General features: G+C 41.5%; 1 protein-coding gene across 3 annotated transcripts; it reads right to left on the bottom strand.

Annotated features, from left to right (window-relative positions):
- Positions 1-20,765: 20,765 nt before the first annotated feature.
- LOC120056576 (dehydrogenase/reductase SDR family member 13-like) lies at positions 20,766-23,083 on the bottom strand. Of its 3 annotated transcripts, none has more exons than XM_039004767.1 (5): positions 22,956-23,083; positions 22,364-22,482; positions 21,896-22,019; positions 21,480-21,806; positions 20,766-21,302 (listed from the first exon to the last, which is right to left on the bottom strand). In XM_039004767.1, the coding sequence occupies exons 2-5, from the start codon at positions 22,415-22,417 to the stop codon at positions 21,043-21,045; spliced, it is 765 nt and encodes a 254-aa protein (XP_038860695.1). In that variant the 5' UTR covers positions 22,418-22,482; positions 22,956-23,083; the 3' UTR covers positions 20,766-21,042. The 3 variants fall into 3 exon arrangements, with proteins under 3 accessions (XP_038860695.1, XP_038860693.1, XP_038860692.1); XM_039004765.1 differs by having other exon boundaries at positions 22,969-23,083; XM_039004764.1 differs by lacking the exon at positions 22,956-23,083 and adding an exon at positions 22,722-22,942.

Here is a 23,083-nt window from a genome sequence, read left to right as displayed (position 1 = left end):
TCTAAATTCAATGGAAGCTACAGACTGGGCCTTAAGACTATAAACTCTCAGTAAATCAAATCAAATCAAATTGTATTAGTCTCATGCGCCGAATACAACAGGGGAGACCTTGCAGTGAAATGCTTACTGACGAGCCCCTAACCAACAATGCAGTTAAAAAAAATACAGATAAGAGTAAGAGATAAAAGTAACAAGTACTTAAAGAGCAGCAGTGAAATAACAATAGCGAGACTATATACAGGGGGGTACCGATACAGAGTCAATATGCGGTGGCACAGGTTATTTGAGGTAGTATGTACATGTAGATAGAGTTATTAAAGTGACTATGCATAGATGACAACAGAGAGTAGCAGTGGTGTAAAGAGGGGGTGAGAGGGGGTGCACTGCAAATAGTCTGGGAAGCTATTTGACTAGATGTTCAGGATTCTTATGGCTTGGGGGTAGAAGCTGTTTAGAAGCCTCTTGGACCTAGACTTGGCGCTCCGGTACCGCTTGCCGTGTGGTAGCAGAGAGAACAGTCTATGACTAGGGTGGCTGGAGTCTTTGACAATTTTCAGGGCTTTCCTCTGACACCGCCTGGTATAGAGGTCTTGGATGGCAGGAAGCTTGACCCCAGTGATGTACTGGGCTGTTCGCACTACCCTCTGTAGTGCCTTGCGGTCGGAGGCCGAGCAGTTGCCATACCAGGCAATGATACAACCAGTCAGGATGCTCTCGATGGTGCAGCTGTAGAACCTTTTGAGGATCTGAGGACCCATGCCAAATCTTTTCAGTCTCTTGAGGGGGAATAGGTTTTGTCGTGCCCTCTTCAGTAAAGGTAGGTTTTTAAAAAACGAGATACCTTTATAACAATATTTAACACTTTTAATTGGTATTACACTAGTGTGAAATTGATGTATTGGGGACAATGCCTCTTAGTGTGCACAGCTCCAACACCTGGGTTTAACTGTATCTTCTACCTCTCCCCTCCTCCTGGTTACCATCTATAACACACGCTGCATTTAGCTCCGTTATGACATACCAGCTCAGTCAAAGTGACTGTGAATTTCACAGAGCAAATTAGCTAATAACTCACCACCCATAATGAACTAAAACATTGTAATGTAAAATGTATGAGGGATTTCTCATTTTCATTTGTGTAAATGAGTCTGGTCATTTAGAAGTAGTAGGTAGGAGGGGGCCGGTCTGCACCCTCTTCTTCAAACAACTCGATATGAGCCTGGTACTGACCAGTGACTACTAATTATATAGCTAGAACCTATGGAGTGAGAGCATCCTACAGCCTACTGCAACTTAGACGGCCAGGCATCCTCTATTCAACATTTGGATGATGTGTGACATTTATGAAGTCCTATTGAGATGTCACTGCAAAGGGATATGGGGATGAAAGCACATATAGTAAAGAGATACATATTTCTGGGCTTATAAGTAAGCTCATGTATTGACAAGAGGATTGACATTCATAATAGACACAGGTGTATTGCATTTGGATAGTGTGTTGTTGAATTACTCTACTACCTGATACATCACTCTCAAGGTAAGGACACTGGGGGTAATATACAATTTATTTCCATGATTTCATAGAAACTACACTGAACAAAAATAAAGTGTTGGTCCTATGTTTCATGAGCTGAAATAAAAGATCCCAGAAATGTTCCATATGCACAAAAAGCTTATTTCTCTCAAATGTTGTGCACAAATTTGTTCACATCCCTGTTAGTGAGCATTTCTCCATTGCCAAGATAATCCATCCACCTGACAGGTGTGACATATCAAGAAGCTGATTAAACAGCATGATCATTACACAGGTGCACCTTGTGCTGGGGACAATAAAAAGCCACCCTAAAATGTGCAGTTTTGTCAAACAACACAATGCCACATATGTCTCAAGTTTTGAGGGAGCATGCAATTGGCATGCTGACTGCATGAATATTCACCAGAGAGGTTGCCAGATAATTTAATGTTAATTTCTTGACCATAATCCGCCTCCAACGTTGTTTTAGAGAATTTGGCAGTATGCCCAACCAGCCTCACAACCGCAGACGTGTATGGCGTTGCGTGGGCGAGCTGATGTCATCGTTGTGAATAGAGTGCCTCATCGTGGCAGTGGGGTTATGGTAAGGGCAGGCATAAACTACGGACAACAAACACAATTGCATTTTATCGATGGCAATTTGAATGCACACAGATACCATGACAAGATCCTGAGGCCCATTGTCATACCATTCATCTGCCGCCATTATCATGTTTCAGCATGATAATGCACTGCCCCATGTCGCAAGGATCTGTACACAATTTCTGGAAGCTGAACATCACCCAGTTCTTCCATGGCCTGCATACTCACCAGACATGTCACCCATTGAGCATGTTTGGGATGCTCTGGATCAAGGTGTACAGCTGTGTGTTCCAGTACCGCCAAAATCCAGCAACTTTGCACAGCCATTGAAGAGTGGTACAACATTCCACAGGCCACAATCAACAGCCTGATCAACTCTATGCGAAGGAAATGTGTCGCGCTGGATGAGGAAAATGATGGTCACACCAGATACTGACTGGTCTTCTCATCCACTCCCCTACTTTTAGAAAAGATATCTGTGACCAACAGATGCATATCTGTATTCCCAGTCATGTGAAATCCATAGATCAGGGTGTAACGATACATTTTTTGGGGACTGTAACTCAGTAAAATCTTTGAAATTGTTGGGTTTATATTTTTGTTCAGTATAGTTTCCGTACACAGCCAATCCATACAGGTAGGCAGTGGAGGTAAATTTCTGACAGAATGGATGCAAGTATCCTATAGAATGGAGGTAACTCTCCTACAGAATGGAAGTAACTCCCTAACAGAATGGAGGTAACTCTCTTACAGAATGGAGGTAACTCTCTTACAGAATGGAGGTAACTCTCCTACAGAATGGAGGTAACTCTCCTACAGAATGAAGGTAACTCCCTAACAGAATGGAAGTAACTCTCTTACAGAATGGAGGTAACTCTCTTACAGAATGAAGGTAACTCTCCTACAGAATGGAGGTAACTCTCCTACAGAATGGAAGTAACTCCCTAACAGAATGGAGGTAACTCTCTTACAGAATGGAGGTAACTCTCTTACAGAATGGAGGTAACTCTCCTACAGAATGGAGGTAACTCTCCTACAGAATGAAGGTAACTCTCCTACAGAATGGAGATAACTCTCCTACAGAATGGAGGTAACTCTCCTTCAGAATGGAGGTAACTCCCTAACAGAATGGAGCTAACTCTCCTACAGAATGGAGGTAACTCTCCTACAGAATGGAGGTAACTCTCCTACAGAATGGAGACAACTCCCTAACAGAATGGAGCTAACTCTCCTACAGAATGGAGGTAACTCTCCTACAGAATGGAGGTAACTCCCTAACAGAATGGAGGTAACTCTCCTACAGAATGAAGGTAACTCTCCTACAGAATGGAGGTAACTCTCCTACAGAATGGAGGTAACTCCCTAACAGAATGGAGCTAACTCTCCTACATAATGGAGGTAACTCTCCTACAGAATGGAGGTAACTCTCCTACAGAATGGAGGTAATTCTCCTACAGAATGAAGGTAACTCTCCTACAGAATGGAGGTAACTCTCCTACAGAATGGAGGTAACTCTCCTACAGCATGAAGGTAACTCTCCTACAGAATGAAGGTAACTCTCCTACATAATGTAGGTAACTCTCCTACAGAATGAAGGTAACTCTCCTACATAATGTAGGTAACTCTCCTACAGAATGAAGGTAACTCTCCTACAGAATGGAGGTAACTCTCCTACAGAATCGAGGTAACTCCCTAACAGAATGGAGCTAACTCTCCTACAGAATGAAGGTAACTCTCCTACAGAATGGAGGTAACTCTCCTACAGAATGGAGGTAACTCTCCTACAGAATGGAGGTAACTCTCCTACAGAATGAAGGTAACTCTCCTACAGAATGGAGGTAACTCTCTTACAGAATGGAGGTAACTCTCCTAGAATGGAGGTAACTCTCCTACAGCATGAAGGTAACTCTCCTACAGAATGAAGGTAACTCTCCTACAGAATGGGGGTAACTCTCCTACAGAATGGAGGTAACTCTCCTACAGAATGGAGGTAACTCTCCTACAGAATGGAGGTAACTCTCCTACAGAATGAAGGTAACTCTCCTACAGAATGAAGGTAACTCTCCTACAGAATGGAGGTAACTCTCCAACAGAATGGAGGTAACTCCCCAACAGAATGGAGGTAACTCCCCAACAGAATGGAGGTAACTCCCCAACAGAATGGAGGTAACTCCCCAACAGAATGAAGGTAACTCTCCTACAGAATGGAGGTAACTCCCCAACAGAATGAAGGTAACTCTCCTACAGAATGGAGGTAACTCCCCAACAGAATGGAGGTAACTCTCCTACAGAATCGAGGTAACTCTCCTACAGAATCGAGGTAACTCTCCTACAGAATGGAGGTAACTCCCCAACAGAATGGAGGTAACTCCCCAACAGAATGGAGGTAACTCCCTAACAGAATGGAATCTTTATGAGGGAAGGTCACCAATGTGAGGGTCAGAATGCAGGGTGAGGAGCGAGATGTGTCCCCCTCCGTCTCCCAGGGCGATGCGACACCGTTGCACAGCAAGCCATTCATTTGGCCTCCACCTTGTGCTGCTGCGTTGTCTGATATGCAAGGCCGCTCTAACCTGCCCAGATTCCATTAGCGAGCTGCCAGTTCTCCCGCTCCACTGTTTCCCTGGCATATTAAACAGATTAATAGAACAGGGCTGCACTCCGCTCCGGGGCGGGAGAGAGAGCGGCCTGTCAATCTCAGCTAAAAACACAAAAGCAGAAAATGAAAGAAGCCCCTGGCTGAACCGTCAGAGCTGATAAAACAGAGTTAAATCTCACATGCAGCGCAGGGGGAAAACAGACAGATAGTAAATATTTATTCTCTCTACTAGTTGAGTGAGGAAAAAGGAGGCCACATCATAGCCTACCTAAGCCACCATACAGTGGGATCAATGGAGGGGAATGGCTGAAGAAAATTAATTAAGAAAATTCTCTCATACTCTCTCACAGTAACTACTGCGCATGCTGACAAGCACCCAGACCAGTCCTCAAGTCTTGGCTTTTTGACATTGATTCAACTATCATTTTTGCAACAAAGGTCTACACTTCAAATAGGGATCCCCACTGTACACAACAAAGAAATGATCCAAGCTTTGCAAGGAAACAAGACTGCACTGAGGAGTGAAGCTGGATCATGAGATAGACCTACATACTGTAGAACCTTACACAGCACTACAAATCATTCTCTGCACTAAAAATCATAGAATGGGTCATTACATTAAACCATCTCTTCTAATATCCCCCAGTCCCATGCCAGGCCCGTGCCCTGGGGCTCCCGGCACAGAGAAGGAGGTCTAATGGCCTACTGTATTAGCGGGTTAATTGCCCTGTCGTGGTCTCCGTTGGATTGCGAGTGGAGCCCGTTTTAGTTTAATTGTGAACCGTTCCGTTCCATAACCCCACTAAGCAGCCAGTCACTGGTGCATGGAGCTGGATTACGTGTCAGAGGTGTCCTTCATGATGCGTGGAGACAGACAGACAGACAGACAGACAGACAGACAGACAGACAGACAGACAGACAGACAGACAGACAGACAGACAGACAGACAGACAGACAGACAGACAGACAGACAGACAGACAGACAGACAGACAGAGACACCCTGGAGTACTGACTTAGAGCACCACCTGCTGGCTCTCACTCTACACACCTGTTTTCATTGACGCACAGAAACATACTATTCATAGACAGTCTAAAAGTGATCAGTCTTGCCCCTGTAATATCAGATATGTTCAGGGGATGTCTTCCTATTGGCCTCGGGTGCTTTGGACACAGACACCAATTCCGACAAGACTCTTGATGCTGTCCTTCACCCCCCCCTCCCCCATTCCCCTCTGTGTCCAGTCCTTCAGCAGTCTCCTCTACCTCTGTTCCTCTCACATCCTCTCTGCTGTGCTCCCACTCATTCATTATCACTTGTTCAAGACTCATCTATTTCAGAACTCAACCACTCCCCCTGCTCCTCTCCCACGTGTCACTCCCTCTTTGGCATTCCTCTCCACCGTCCAGAGGATTATCTCCCCCACTCCTCCATCCCCTCCCGGCCGGCCCTGTCCCTTCTCATTCTCCTCAGAGGCAGACAAGTCATTTGGGAGAGGGAGAAGCAGGGATAAAAACTGGCTTATGACCTTTTCTACCTTATATCGAACTCCTCGTCGACTCAGAGAGAAAGTGGCAATCAGCCTAGGTGGAAGTGACACCCTTATGTGAGAATGGTGGGGCTGGACTCAGAATTGCAGAGGCTGTCGCCATCTGTTAGGGTGAGCCTGGTGGGGATAGGTAGCCTAACAGGTAACACACTAGACTTTTAGCAGACACACCAAAACACAGTAAAGACCACATGTTTACTAAATCACATGGAGCATAGAAATATGTAACATGGTTAAGAAAGAAAAATAACTATGCCCATATAAAACATATATAGCTATGATCCTGTTGCAACAAATAACCACTATAGTTCTGAATTCAAAAGCCTCCATAATGTTGAGAGAGTGATCATAGACACAGTAAGTCTATGTTCTCCCCAGTGCTGAAAATGAATTCTCTGATGTGTGACACTGACCTTTCTACCACTGCTGGCCCTAGTGAGACAGAGCTGTGTCACACAGGCCAGGGCTCCATGTGTGTCCATGCACTTCCTATTCTGGGGCCATCAATTGAAATGCAGAGCCAGACAGCATGAATGGAGCCTGGTGCGCTGCTCTTGACTGCCATGACCACAAGAGCCCCACCTAGTATTGAAACAAGCAGCGGAAAAAACACTTAAACCGGCATTTACATTGTCATTTTCATATCACCATAATCCTCCATGGGCCTGCACTGCCCTCCGGCTACATCTACATGTTCTAACACCAACACCAGACAGGCAAGCCTGGGCAACCTCATGGCTGGGACAGACCAGCAGGGGTCAGTGGGTGCTAGACAAATCCATAATTCATGTGGGTTGTGGGCTTTTGGCATTTATGAAGTGTTCAAATCCTAGTCAGAACTAGGAAACCCAGAAACTCAGAAATGTCCATGTTGCTAAATGGTTGAACGAGGCACGTGTATAATTACAAACAGTTAGCAAGACGGAAATGTCTGAGTTTCCTAGTTCCGACTAGCACGTAAACGTGGCATTATACCTCTAAAGGTGTGTGTGTGTGTGTGTGTGTGTGTGTGTGTGTGTGTGTGTGTGTGTGTGTGTGTGTGTGTCATAAATGGCCAAAAATACAGTCAAAAAATAAATCATAAAGAATAAGGTATTGAAGTCTCTATTCTATATCTAGGAGATATAAGAAAGCTCAGGAAATATGAACGTTTTTTTTTTTACACAAAACTACCTCCATACATCCATTCATTTGTATGGGTTACATTCAGACGAGTCCCATGACACAGAGAACACCACCTTGTTTGTGAAAGTCTCATCTTTCAATAGAGGGGTCACATTAGTTTGTAGGCCAAACCGTTCAGATATGTTTTTGTGAGAAGATACATTTTCGGGATGTCTCGTGGTCTGACAAACACCGCTGTAGCTCGGCCACCTTCCACCGCAGATGTGGAAGGCCAACCTAGGAGGATGCTGCGATTTGAGACGGAGCCCATGCAAAAAAACAGACATCTCTAGCTTAAACTGACAGATTTTCGCGGGTATTTTTTTATTATGCTACTTAGAGTGACGCACGGGTGAGTCAATAGACTCTTAAGGAATTTAACAGTGGTGGGAAAAGTACTCAATTGTCGTACTTGAGTAAAAGTAAAGATACCTTAATAGAAAATGAAAGTCCCCCAGTAAAATATTACTTGAGTAAAAGTAAAGATAGCTTAATAGAAAATTAAAGTGAAAGTCCCCCAGTAAAATACTACTTGAGTAAAAGTCTAAAAGTATTTGGTTTTAAATATACTTAAGTATCAAAAGTAAATGGAATTGCTAAAATGTATTTAAGTATCAAAAGTAAAAGTATAAATCATATCGAATTCCTTATATTAAGCAAACCAGACTGCACAAATTTCTTGTTTTTTTTATTGACTGATAGCCAAGGGCTCACTACAACACTCAGACATAATTTACAAACAAAACATTTGTGTTTAGTTAGTCCTCCAGGTCAGAGGCAGTAGGGACGACCAGGGATGTTCTCTTGATAAGCGTATGAATTGGACCATTTTCCTGTCAAAATGTAACAACTACTTTTGGGTGTCAGGGAAAATGTATGGAGTAAAAAGTACATTATCTAATTTAGGATTGTAGTAAAAGTAAAAGTTGCCAAAAATATAAATAGTAAAGTAAAGCACAGATACCCCCAAAAACTACTTAAGTAGTACTTTAAAATATTTTTGACTTAAGTACTGTACTTTACACCACTGGTTGATTGAGCAAAACATGGGCACATTGACAAAAAGTTGAACTCCAGAGGAGCACAAAAGATGTCTGTCTCTCAACTGGAGAACGTAGCGTAGCCAACCAACCCTGTGAATGCAATCAAACAACAGCAAGCAGGGCCACTTAGGGTTCCATCATGATGAGAGGGGAGTTAGCAGTGAGACTGACTGTAGTGTAGAGCAGCCCATGCTCTAATAGGGAACTGGAGGACCATACAGTAATTGGTCACTACAGTCCCATCCTGCTATCATCACCACATACACTCAGTAGAACACAACACACCAGTTCATTTTAGAGGGCTTTGTCCTGCAAACTCCTGTTTTTGTTGTGTGCTAAATCAAATGATTTTTGCGTTAATACTTAAATGTCATCAACTTTGCAAGAACAACCGATGAAGGAATCAAATGTCTGACCAATACTACTGCCTTGGTGAAGTGCTCCATGCAATCCACAGAGCTCATTTTCTACAAGAGTCATTTCAGTGTAAGATGACTATAAATGCAGGGCATTTAGAGAGCAACCTTATTTTGTGAACCGCTGACCATTTCATTCCACCTCAAATTGCTGTGGCTCAGATGTCTATGTTATTGAGAATAAAATAATTGTGTGCCAAGCTTTGGAAAAAAATATATGATGTACTCCATTGCCGCACTTTTCCAAATGTTGTTTTGCACAATTGCAGTTCAGAGAGCTTCAGCGCTTTTAAAATTTTCCTTGTGGTATTTCCAATCAGAAATAATAACAGTATTTGTTGACAAGTGCAAAGAGAGAAGCTGTAATGATGATATTTGAACCCTGGGGTTCAAAAAGCTATAAAATCCCCTCCACTACCCCACAACAAACTCCCCCATTTGATCACCCATTATTCTTCAGAACATGATGTGTATGTGTATTTCAGAGTGCACAGCAGATATGTGGTTAGCACAATCATTTACAGAATAACTTTTGGAGACATTGATCACTGTTAATAACAACTACATGGGCCACTACATGGGCCTACAGCCACAGAGGAAATGGGATTCCAATTCAAATTCCTTCATAAAAATCCAAGTCAAAACCTGAATAATAGTGTAATATCTTTAAAGAGGGGTATACTACAAAGCAGGATCCTGGAGTTAGCCTGCTAACTTGCCTAAATATTCTGAAATATATATATATTATTTTTTTAAGATATGTTTGAAATGGGCGTGGTCTACTTAACTCAACAACCAAAAAACAAATACATAAGTTTAGCTTTCTTGATGAACCTGAAAATTAATGTATTTCTGGTTGTTTATCAAAGTCAGCTGGATAACTTGATCCTGCTTTGTAATATACCCCTCTGGGCAATTTTAAGAAATTGCAGTTACAATGCATAATATCTCTGATCATTTAAAATGACAAATCATAAGCGGCTACATTTTTTCTAATTGCTTTTTTCTGCTCCACACATCTCCTCCAGGTCGGTGGCAGCCGACATATGGGCCTGTCTCTCTGTGATTAACATGTGAAGTGAAGGGGACAAGCTGACACATCCCCAAACCCTTGAGCAGATCCCCTCTCCCTCCTCCTCCTCCAGTCTGGCCCCACTGAGTGCACAGGGAATTTACATTTTAATAGGTAGAGCTGCTTGGTGCCTCTGCATCAGAGTGCAAGCTCAGCCGAAACAGCAGGTGACCGCTCCCCGAGTGTTCAGAGCGACCCCCTGAGACAATGCACATCTCACATCAGAACAGGACCTGCAGACAGGCACAAAGCCTGCTAAGACATAACACAGTGTTCAAACACTTTAGGATCCTCTCCTTATTAATTAGTGTCTTTGTTAATGACCTGATCAAATGTGTGTCATACAACACATACAGCATCAGTGCCAGATTCTAAGCTTATACTATGCTCAGAACACCTTACCGACATCCCACAAAAACACAAAGGCCAGATTGGTAGGGATCCCATCTAAGGATACGGAATGGGAAACCATTCTTGCCTTGAGACAGCAACTATAGAGCAGGTTGACATTTATTGAGATGACTCATGTACTGGAGGCAGCTCTGCAGAGTGGTCAATAGCTGGCACAGCCATTAAGTCATAAAATCTGATTTTAAATCTAAACCTAACCACACTGCTATGCCTAATGCCAAAACCACCATAAATGAATACCAAAAAAGCTACTTTTTGTTTTCATGAATTTTTATGATACAGACAATTTTGACTTTGCAGCTTAAGTGCTCAGTTCTGCCTCCAGGGAAAGACATGACAATAAACGTCAAACTGCAACTATAGAACTCACAGTCGAGGCAATAGCAGCAACCAATGCAGTACATTTCCCTTTACACCCAAACAAAATATGTTGTTAACAGTTTACTTTCTTATGCATGTGGATTAGTTACTACTTCATAATATCCCAATGTCCTAAAAGCAAACCCTAGGAGAGCAGTGACCCTGTGAAATGCACTGCCAGATGTCAACTAGACATTTGACTCAAGCCAACAATAGAGTCAGCTCCAGGCAAGCAGTCAGCTGAAGGACTCCTCTTCCCCTCGATCAATAACTATTGAACATGCCAAAAGCAATCAACACCAATTAATTGTGTGCATGTTGATGAGTATGCAGAGCTTATCAAAACTGTAGGGCTAAGAGAGACAATGCCTCCTGTTTTCCATAATTAGTAATCAAGTACATCAGGCCAATTCATGGTCAAGCACTGCAGCACACTGGGAAAGAACAAACAGGCCTGATTATAAAGCCACTACTACTGCACTGTTCAATGTTGTAGGAGAGTATTTACTTTGGAGTGGAAACTTGATTTTTTTTTCAATGGATGTAACTATGCAATCCTTGTAACACGAATTGATAAATATTTGTCAATCTATTAAAACACACACGCATATAAATGGTCTGAGGCAAAAGCTAAATGTTTGGTCAGCAAAGAACAAACCCCAGCAATGAAACTTGTGGTAAATGCTGAAGATGTGACAAGGTTCACAAACTATATACAGTATACAAACACACATATATATTATTGTGTGCACATGAATGATAAATTAGTCCCCAGGTTAAACATGGAGCGACAGTCATCAAAGGGCAAATGTTGCCTATCAATAGCAGCCGCTTGTTCCCATGATCAATTTTAAACAGTCACTGACCAGAAACAATAGCCCAGAGACTGTGGCCATTACCCCCTCCTTTCCTACTCAAAACCAGCATTGGCAATCAATTTAGCTGAACCTAATCCCCTAACCCATTCTGATAATAGCACAACAGTAGCTCTTTCGCCAGGCACTACATTCTCATAAACCCTTGTCTTTTTATGGATTCAACACGCACATATGCAAAAATCTTAACATCTCAAGTGAATAAACATTAGAAAGAATCCAATAATAACTTTGAGTAGAAAATGTTTTATTTGATTTAATTACATTGTACTAGGTTTACATTCAGACACGCAGTTAGCATGGTCCAGAGCAGTGCAGAACAGCACATCGAGGGGACATCAGCTGCTAGAGAACAATCGATCAACCAGCCAGGCCTCTCAGAGACCCTGATGGCTAATTGATGCAGTAAATCCAGTCATTAAGCCCTGGGAGGAGTGCCTGTGAGGGCATCCAAAGTAAACACCTTGAGTTGTGTAGTCTAGTCGGTCATCGATGGCCATCTCTACAGGACGACAGGAGTAAGTGTAGCAGGATGCCTGGAGAACACAGAGGGAGGAGAGGAAGAAAGGGTATGGATAAATCACACCGAGTGAGATCATACACTACCGTTCAAAAGTTTGGGGTCACTTAGAAATGTCCTTGTTTTTGAAAGAAAACCACTTCCTTTGTCCATTAAAATAACATCAAATTGATCAGAAATACAGTGTAGACATTGTTAATGTTGTAAATGACTATTGTAGCTGGAAACGACAGATTTTTTATAGAATATCTACAAAGGCGTACAGAGGCCCATTATCAGCAACCATCACTCCTGTGTTCCAATGGCACATTGTGTTAGTTAATCCAAGTTTATAATTTTAAAAGGCTAATTGTTCATTAGAAAACCCTTTTGCAATTAGGTTAGCACAGTTGAAAACTGTTGTGCGGATTAAGAAGCAATAAAACTGGCCTTCTTTAGACTAGTTGAGTATCTGGAGCGTCAGCATTTGTGGGTTTGATTACAGGCTCAAAATGTCCAGAAACAAAGAACTTTCTGCTGAAACTCTGGTCATTTTGAGCCTGTAATCGAACTCACAAATGCTGATGGTACAGATACTCAACTAGTCTAAAGAAGGCCAGTTTTATTGCTTCTTTAAATCAGTATAACAGTTTTCAGCTGATCTAACTAGAGGTCGACCGATTAATCGGAATGGCCAATTAATTAGGGCCGATTTCAAGTTTTCATAACAATCGGTAATCGGTATTTTTGGACACCGGTCATGGCCGATTACATTGCACTCCACGAGGAGACTGCGTGGCAGGCTGACTACCTGTATGCGAGTGCAGCAAGGAGCCAAGGTAAGGTGCAATCTAGCATTAAACGTATCTTATAAAAAACTATCAATATTAAAATAATCACTAATTAACTACACATGGTTGATGATATTACTAGTTTATCTAGCTTGTCCTGCGTTGCATATAATCGATCCGGTGCCTGTTAATTTATCATTGAATCACAGCCTACTTCGCCAAATGGGTGATTTAACAAGCGCATTCGTGAAAAAAGCACTGTCGTTGCACCAGTGTACCTAACCATAAACATCAACGCCTTTCTTAAAATCAATACACAAGTATATATTTTTAAACCTGTGTATTTAGTTAATATTGCCTGCTAACATGAATTTCTTTTAACTAGGGAAATTGTGTCACTTCTCTTGCGTTCTGTGCAACAGGGTCAGGGTATATGCAGCAGTTTGGGCCGCCTGGCTCGTTGCAAACTGTGTGAAGACTATTTCTTCCTAAAAAAGACAGCCAACTTCACCAAACGGGGGATGATTTAACAAAAGCGCGAAAAAAGCATAATCATTACGCGAATGTACCTAACCATAAACATCAATACACAGAAGTATATATTTTTAAAACTGCATATTAAGTTAAAAGAAATTCATGTTAGCAGGCAAAATTAAACTAGGGAAATTGTGTCACTTCTCTTGCGTTCATTGCACGGAGAGTCAGGGTATATGCAACAGTTTGGGCCGCCTGGCTCGTTGCGAACTAATTTGCCCGAATTTGACGTAATTATGACATAATATTGAAGGTTGTGCAATGTAACAGGAATATTTAGACTTTGGGATGCCACCCGTTAGATAAAATACGTAACGGTTCCGTATTTCACTGAAAGAATAAACGTTTTGTTTTCGAAATGATAGTTTCCGGATTTGACCATATTAATGACCTAAGGCTCGTATTTCTGTGTGTTACTATATTATAATTAAATCTATGATTTGATAGAGCAGTCTGACTGAGCGGTGGTAGGCAGCAGCAGGCTCGTAAGCATTCATTCAAACAGCACTTTCCTGCGTTTGCCAGCAGCTCTTAGCAATGCTTCAAGCATTGCGCTGTTTATGACTTCAAGCCTATCAACTCCCGAGATTAGGCTGGCCTATTAGAACATCCAATAGTCAAAGGTATATGAAATACAATGGTATAGAGAGAAATAGTCCTATAATAACTACAACCTAAAACTTCTTACCTGGGAATATTGAAGACTCATGTTAAAAGGAACCACCAGCTTTCATATGTTCTCATGTTCTGAGCAAGGAACTTAAACGTGAGCTCTTTTACATGGCACATATTGCACTTTTACTTTCATCTCCAACACTTTGTTTTTGCATTATTTAAACCAAATTGAACATCTTTCATAATTTATTTGAGACTAAATTGATTTTATTGATGTATTATATTAAGTTAAATAAAAGTGTTCATTCAGTATTGTTGTAATTGTCATTATTACAAATATATATATATATTAAAAAAAAATATGTATATAAATAAATAAATAAATAAAAAAATCGGCCGATTAATCGGTTCCGGCTTTTTTTGGTCCTCCAATAATCGGTATCGGCGTTGAAAAATCATAATCGGTCGACCTCTAATGCTAACATAATTGCAAAAGGGTTTTCTATTGATCAATTAGCCTTTTAGAATGATAAACTTGGATTAGCTAACACAACGTGCCATTGGAACACAGGAGTGACGGTTGCTGATAATGGGCCTCTGTACGCCTATGTAGATATTCCATAAAAAATCTGCCGTTTCCAGCTACAATAGTCATTTACAACATTAACAATGTCTACACTATATTTCTGATCAATTTGATGTTATTTTAAAAGGACATTTTTTTTGTTGCTTTTCTTTCAAAAACAAGGACATTTCTAAGTGACCCCAATCTTTTGAACGGTAGCGTAAATACTGAACAAAAATATAAACACAACATGAAAAGTGTTGGTCCCATGTTTCATGACCTGAAATAACGCACAAAAAGCTTATTCTAACAAATTTGGTGAACAAATTTGTTTACATCCGTGTTAAATCCGTGAGCATTTCTCCTTTGCCAAGATAATCCATCCACCTGACAGGTGTGACATATCAAGAAGCTGATTAAACAACATGATCATAACACAGGTGCACCTTGTGCTGGGTACAATAAAAGGCCACTTTAAAATGTGCAGTTTTGTCAAACAACACAATGCCACAGATGTCTCAAGTTGAGGGAGCGTACAATTGGCATGCTGACTGCAGGAATGTCCACCAGAGCTGTTGCCAGAGAACTGAATGCTAATTTCTCTATCATAAGCTGCTTCCAATGTCGTTTTAGAGAATTTGGCAGTACGTCTAACCGGCCTCACAACCGCATATCATGTGTTAACATGCCAGCCCAGGATCTCCACATCCGGCTTCTTCACCTGCGGGATCATCTGAGGGGGTGGGGGGGTTGCTGAGGAGTATTTTGGTCTGTAATAAAGCCCTTTTGTGGGGCAAAAAATATTCTGATTGGCTGGGCCTGGCTCCCCAGTGGGTGGGCCTGGCTGCCAAGTGGGTGGGCCTTTGCCCTCCCAGGCCCACTCATGGCTGCACCCCTGCCCAGTCATGTGAAATCCATAGATTAGGGCCTAAGGAATTCATTTCAATTGACTAATTTGCCTATATGAACTGTAACTCAGTAAAAACTCAAATTGTTGCATTTATAGTTTTGTTCAGTATATTAAGTATTACATCTCTCTTATTTTTCAGAGACGATGAATGCTGAGGGACTAGTGGTATACTGTACCACAGAGACATTAAGGGATTCGACACCAGGCCAGGGTGCAGGTCTCTGCGAGGTAGGATGATTAGCAGTGCCTCAATGCAGACGCGGTTCCCGGGACAAGTCTTCCCTTTCACCACCTGAGTGGACACAGCAGGGTGGACTTAGGAAAGTGCAAAGCAATTAAAACACATGCACGGTCCATGAACACACACACAGAGAGAAGGACAGGAAACACTTAACCATCAGCAAAAGTGTAGGTTTGGTCATCTGGAAATTGGAACATTTCATGACAGGAACATGAGAGTTCTCCACTTTAGCTCCCACTGTGCCAATGAGCTGCTAGCCTTGTGTCACCTTTACCTGCACAGAACAGACTCTGGTCATCAACTAGTGAGGACTATGAAAAATAAATAACCCCTAAGAGTTGATGTTTAAAGTTGTCTCTATATACAGTACCAGTCAAAAGTTCGGACACACCTACTCATTCAAGGGTTTTTCTTTATTTTTACTATTTTCTACATTGTAGAATAATAGTGAAGACATCAAAACTATGATGTAACACATATAGTAACCAAAAAAGTCTTAAACAAATCAAAATATATTTTATATTTGAGATTCTTCAAAGTAGCCACCCTTTGCCTTCATGACAGCTTTGCACACTCTTGGCATTCTCTCAACCAGCTTCATGCGGTAGACTCCTGGAATACATTTCAATTAATAGATGTGCCTTGTTAAATGTTAATTTGTGGAATTTCTTTCCTTCATAATGCGTTTGAGCCAATCAGTTGTGTTGTGACAAGGTAGGGGTGGTATACAGAATATAGCCCTATTTGGTAAAAGACCAAGTCCACATTATGGCAAGAACAGCTCAAAGAAGCAAAGAAAAACAGTCCATCATTACTTTAAGACATGAAGGTCAGTCAATCCGGAAAATTTCAAAAACGTTGAAAGTTTCTTCAAGTGCAGTGGCAAAAACCATCAAGCGCTATGATGAAACTGTCTCTCATGAGGACCGCCACAGGAAAGGAAGACCCAGAGTACCTTCTGCTGCAGAGGATATGTTCATTAGAGTTACCAGCCTCATAAATTGCAGCCCAAATAAATGCTTCACTGAGTTCAAGTAACAGACACATCTCAACATCAACTGTTCAGATGAGACTGCATGAATCAGGCCTTCATGGTCGAACTGCTGCAAAGAAACCACTACTAAAGGACACCAATAAGAAGAAAATACTTGTTTGGGCCAAGAAACACGAGCAATGGACATTAGACTGGTTGAAATCTGTCCTTTGGTCTGATAAGTCCAAATTTGAGATTTTTGGTTCCTACCGCCGTGTCTTTGTGAAAAGCAGAGTAGGTGAACGGATGATCTCTGCATATGTGGCTCCCACCATGAAGCATGGAGGAGGAGGTGGGAAGTGTGGGGGTGCTTTGCTGGTGACACTGTCAGTGATTTATTTAGAATTCAAGGCACACTTAACCAGCATGGCTACCACAGCATTCTGCCTCGATACAGCATCCAATCTGGTTTGCGCTTAGTGGGACTATGATTTGTCATTCAACAGGACAATGACCCAACAGACCTCCAGGCTGTGTAAGGGCTATTTGACCAAGGAGAGTGATGGAGTGCTGCATCAGATAACTTGGCCTCCACAATCACCCGACCTCAACCCAATTGAAATGGTTTGGGATAAGTTGGCCCACAGAGTGAAGGAAAAGCAGCCAACAAGTGCTCAGCATATGTGGGAACTCCTTCAAGACTGTTGGAAAAGCATTCCACGTGAAGCTGGTTGAGAGAATGCCAAGAGCGTGCAAAGCGGTCATCAAGGCAAAGGGTGGCTACTTTTAAGAATCTAAAATATAATATATATTTTAATTTGTTTAACACCTTTTTGGTTACTACATGATTCCATATGTGTTGCTTCATAGGTGTGATGTCTTCACTATTATTCTACAATGTAGAAAATAGCACAAATAAATAAAAACTCTTGAATGAGTAGGTGTGTCCAAACTTTTGACTGGTACTGTAGGTCAAAAGTGCTAACAGTAAAGACAAAAGTAAAAACGTGTTAAAAAGCTCTCATAAAATACTGAAGCCAAACAATGAGATTCTGAAAGTAAGCTGACCAGTGCATGACCAGGCTAAAATGCATGGGGACAATACCAGCATAAGTATGAGGCTGTCATAGCCATACACTCCCATGTCCTCCATCCACACCTGTGCTGGCCTTACTCAAGACTGGTGTCAATGGACAGCTAAAAGCAAAGAAACATCATACATTTAACACAGCCATAAACACCATTAAAATTGATTTTCAGTTGATCAGATGAGACCTCTTAAAAAACAAAGTCAGATCTTCAATATTAGGTTTGGCTACCTGTTACAAAGACTTCCGCCAACTCGGTCCACCCCAAGAAAATATGCAGAACGTTCATTGGGTCTTGCACTCCATCTAAGAGTAGCCAGAGGGGGATGCGACTGCTGTCCCTGGGTGGCTTGGAGGTATTTTCCTCTGGCAGATAACCCAGAGGACTGGCATGCAGGCAGAAACCCTGGTGCTTGGGTATCTTTCCTCCAGATTTTTGTTCTGTCTGTACTTCGGGCACTGCAGGCCAGTGTCCGGGTACAGCAGGCCAGTGTCACAGACCAGAGCTGGTTAAGACACTGCATCGCCACTTCTCTGCTACCTCACAGCAGTCCTTTAGGCCAGAGGATAGAACTATTGGAATGGTAGGATGCAGAGTGAGAGCCCACTTTCATGTCTGACTGACACGAAAGTCAACAGTCTACTGTGGACAAACATCCTGGAGCACTTACAAGCCAAATTCCAAGTTGACATGTTTATAAATTGAGAAGACATGAATGGCTCTAGCAACTGTGATTGGACGGTCAACTTATAGGACGCTGCAATGATAGCTATAAAATAAATAAACGTTTACCTCTAACATCAGGTAGGCAGATTTCCTTCAGCATCAAGCATCCAGCAAGGAATGCTTGCCAACCAGCTTGCTAAAAGTTTAGCTTTGGTGTCCCAAAGCTACTAAAAGGTATGCACACTGGACACAACGTCGTGAAAACTAAACTTAAAAAAAAAAATGATCTGAATTTAAACATATTACGCTAATTCGTTTGATGTTTTACTTTTCTGAAGATCCAGAACAGTACCAGTCATCACTTACACGAACTGTTATCCAACCAGCATGTCTGTACGCTTTCAAGACTCTGCCTCCTCCAGGAAGTAAACAATATTTTTCTTCATCCTTTATGGTGACTACGAGATTCAACACTATCCTCTAGTGTCCATTTATGATATTGCATGTCCATACGTTCAGTCGTCACAAATAGTTTTTTTAAATTGTAATTTTGGTTCAAATTAAATCAATCTAGTGTTTTTCAGTTGTATTATTATACTTTGGGGTAAGCATGCCTCACAGAAGATAATCTTATTTTACCGTTCAATGTTATTTATTTTACCTTTATTTTTCCAGGTTAGTCTCATTGAGATAAACATAAATGTTTCAAGAGAGACTTGGCCAAAATAGCAGCAAAGTTTAAAACACATTTTTACAACATAAAACACTACAGTTTAAAAACATAACTGTACATATTGAACAGACAAAAGTTATTTGGGGAGGTGTGGTGCATCAAAACATTGATAGCCCCCCACTTCATTGCAGTGGTGTAAAGTACTTAAGTAAACATACTTTAAAGTACTACTTAAGTAGTTTTTTGGGGTATCTGTACTTTACTTTACTATTCATATTTTTGACAACTTTTACTCTGCTACATTCCTAAATAAATGTATGTACGTTTTACTCCTTACATTTTCATTGACACCCAAAATTACTTGTTACATTTTTAATGCATAGCAGATTTTGAATGCTTAGCAGGACAGAAAAACTGTCCAATTCATGCACTTATCAAGAGAACATGCCTGGTCATCCTTACTGGCTCTGATCTAGCACATTCACTAAAGACAAATGCTTAGTTTGTAAATAATGTGTGAGTGTTGGAATGTGCTCCTGGCTATCTGTAAATAAATAAAAATCTTGCTGGTTTGCTTTGCTTCATCTGGTTTGCTTAATATAAGGAATGTTAAATGATTTATACTTTTACTTTTGATACTTAAGTATATTTGAGCAATTATATTTACTTTTGATACTTAAGCAGATTTAAAACCAAATACTTTTAGACTTTTACTCAAGTAGTATTTTACTGGGTTACTTTCACCTGAGTCATTTTTTTATGAAAGTATCTTTACTTTTACTCAAGTATGACAACAAAGTACTTTTTCCAGTACTGCTTCATTGTCAACCACAGTTTTTACCCTAGCTTTAAACTCATTCAGAGAAGAGCTCCTGTAATTTCATGTCCTTTTGTAGCTAGTTCAAAATGGAGGGGAAAGAGAACTGGAACTCCTTTTTAACCCACTCTGTATGTGCCTTTGGCAAAGTCAACAAAATACAGTTGTGTAGGCAATAGTTGATAGAATGATTGACAGTGAAAACATTTGACAAGGCCCTACCATCTCACCCATCCTAGCAGACAAAGGCAGGCCCTGTTGCAGCAGGTGCTTAAACCACATTGTTGAGTAGTTAAGTGATGAGAGCACTTGGAGACAATGAGGCCAAGGTTCAGAGCTGTTCTGAGAAACTGGTGTGACCTGTCTGACTGCTGATATACAGTCTCATGCAAAGATTAAGGTGACGGGTGTGTGAAGGATGTTCTTTCAGTGCGCCAGTCCCTTCGTCACACCCAAGCAAATGCCTCTGGTGTCGAGGAATACAATGTCACGGCAGGGTCCCACAGGAAGAAAAAAAACGTATTGACTATTAGACCCCCTCTGGGGCCGAGGGCAACTGATTTTGAAGTCTCAGGCGAGGCCTCATGAGACCACTACAGAAGCTCCAATAAAAGTTATACAAGCTAGAGTATGCAGTCTAATTACACTACATGCATAGGCCCAATACAATCACTAGTTTGGTTACATGCTGGAATTGGTCACCGTTTCATATCCGATAGAAAGCTCTATTCTATTTGAAAATACAGTGATGGCAACAATAAGTCAAAGCCTAAGGAAACCAATCACTTGGAATCTTTTTATTATAATAAGTCAAACAGTTTCTACAAGAGCTTCCTAAGTCTTTAGACTTTGAACTGGCACACTTACTACATACTGATCATCGTCAATACAAGACACACCACAAACAGGATGTCACCAACATCAATGGTGTAGTGAAAGAGGACATCAGCTAATGTATGAGCAGTTTCTTGTCACATTGATCCATTTTGATGAGTGTTCAATGAGCGTTTTTCCCCAGATCTGTAAACCACCAAATCAAAAGCAGTGTAACATTGCCCCTTTTTCCTAGAACAGGCCGCTCAGCCGTTCACTAACTTCCCACAACTTCTTGGCCACAGCGTCGTCTTTGCCTTTGGCAACCACGTCCTGCGGCGCACAGCAGAAGAAGTAGCGTCCACTCAGGGGCTCGATACCCTCCTGGAGGGCACAGTGGAGAGTGGTCTGGGCCCCGGATTCTGTATCCAGGAACAACAGTCTAGCTATTGGCTCGATGAGGAATCTCTGCCACAGGCTGCAGTTTCGGGACAGCTCTGTTTTCACTACTCCTACAGGGGGCAAAACATAATAGGTTAAGAAAAAGAATACAGGTGAACTTTCAATGATCCAACACAGGAAAACAAATACCCTTAGCATGTATCCTAGGATGTGTAGAGTGTATCAGGACTCATTGTGGTTCATAGTGACAGATATACCATTTAATAATCTTGAAGGAAATGACCAACCTGGGTGAACACTGTAGCAAGTGACATTGGTACCCTTCAGTCTCTTGGCCAGCTCGTGGTTGAAGAGAACATTGCACAGTTTGCTGTTGCAGTACGCGTGGAAGAACTGCCAGCTGTACCTCCCAGTGCCCAGGTGTTTATTAGTGATAAGGGCATCAAAGTCGATGTTGCCCCAGCGATAGGCCATGGAGCCCAGTGTGACTACACGGCCCCCAGTGCCCTCTTTCAGGCGGTCCAGCAACAGACAGGTCAGCAGGAAGTGGCCAAGGTGGTTGACCCCAAACTCAATACCAAAGCCATCAGCAGTGCGCCCATCCGCCACCAGACCTGAAGGAGAGACCACAGATGGTTCAATAGCCTTTTCTACTCATGTTTTCTTATGAATACAATTAAGAGAAAAAAATATGACCACATACCAGCATTGTTAATGAGAAGATCCAGTCTAGCCTCGGTCTTCAGGAAGGTCTCGGTGAAAGAACGCACTGCCTGAAGGCTCCCCAGGTCCAACTGCATGTACACCACATCAGTGCTGCCTGTCTCCTGAAATCACAATTTGTTAGGCCTATATTTGCCACACTTTATTTTATTGTATTTAAATATCTTAAAATATTGTGTCCCAAATCAAATATTTTCAATAATTTCCTATAAATAGTTATTTCAAAGTCCTGGGTTAAATGAATGGGAGTGTATTTGAATCAGTGTATTTGTGTATTTAAAAAAAACTTTCTCAGTGCCTTTGAAAGTAATTGAAATACCCTAAATAGTATTTGAATCCAGGTCTGATATTTACAGGCATACAATATTTTCAAATGATAACGTTACGTCTCACTAATGAATATTCGAATACAAATGTGGAATTACTGATTTTTATAAGATTCGTGTACCCTTTTTATATCACTTATAGCAAGTTCGGCTTTCACTTGGTTGCGGCATGCCATGATTACTCTTGCACCCCTCCTGGCAAGCTCCAGAGCAGTGGCTTTCCCAATGCCAGTGTTGCCACCTATAGGTAGAACAAGACATTGACTCAAGGCACATAAAATATGAAAATACAATTCGGAGTTTCAGAGGCAAAACAAACCTGATTAAAAACCCAAATTAGATAAACATCATAGGCTGCATGAGACAGACAACACCAATGAATGTATTATTTAGGTAACTATCCTAAATGTTATCAGACTTACAAAGCAGTCCAACATGTTTACAAAGCAGTCAAACATGTTTAAAGGCTAACAGACTTACCTGTTACTATTACAGTCTTCCCTGCCATCGCTGCATTTCCTTTAAATTTGGAGCTTTTGAAAATAGTTTTAACAAGGAGAATATACACTGCAACTACAACACCAGTTGCAACTAGTAAAGGTAACATTGTGTTTTTTGCCCGGTCGTTGGTGTCCCGACTCAAACTCTGCTCGTGGAAGTGCAACCAGTGAATATAACATAGTTAGTTGCGGAGCAGGCTTTTTGTTAGGTTACCTGCCAGACCTACCTGTCCCACCGGTTCCCTGCTTCCAATTGATCACCGTCAAATATTCTGACCAAACCGGTGTTGATGTGTTTCCCCATTTACTTCTAGAGATCTATACAATTGCGTCGTAGCAGAA

This window comes from Salvelinus namaycush, chromosome 12 (genome assembly GCF_016432855.1).
Source record: "Salvelinus namaycush isolate Seneca chromosome 12, SaNama_1.0, whole genome shotgun sequence".
Taxonomy (NCBI): domain Eukaryota; kingdom Metazoa; phylum Chordata; class Actinopteri; order Salmoniformes; family Salmonidae; genus Salvelinus; species Salvelinus namaycush.
Note: the sequence above shows the minus strand (reverse complement) of the source record. Positions and strands in the feature narration are given on the sequence as shown.

What these genes read in the sequence shown, in the direction of transcription:
- LOC120056576 (XM_039004764.1), bottom strand. Translation starts at nt 22,848, where the DNA reads ATGTTACCTTTACTAGTTGCAACTGGTGTTGTAGTTGCAGTGTATATT. An exon ending in TCTTCTCATTAACAATGCTG is followed by an intron (nt 21,807 to 21,895) that starts GTATGTGGTCAT and finishes TCTCTCCTTCAG; the next exon opens with GTCTGGTGGCGGATGGGCGC. An exon ending in TTGCTACAGTGTTCACCCAG is followed by an intron (nt 21,303 to 21,479) that starts GTTGGTCATTTC and finishes TGCCCCCTGTAG; the next exon opens with GAGTAGTGAAAACAGAGCTG.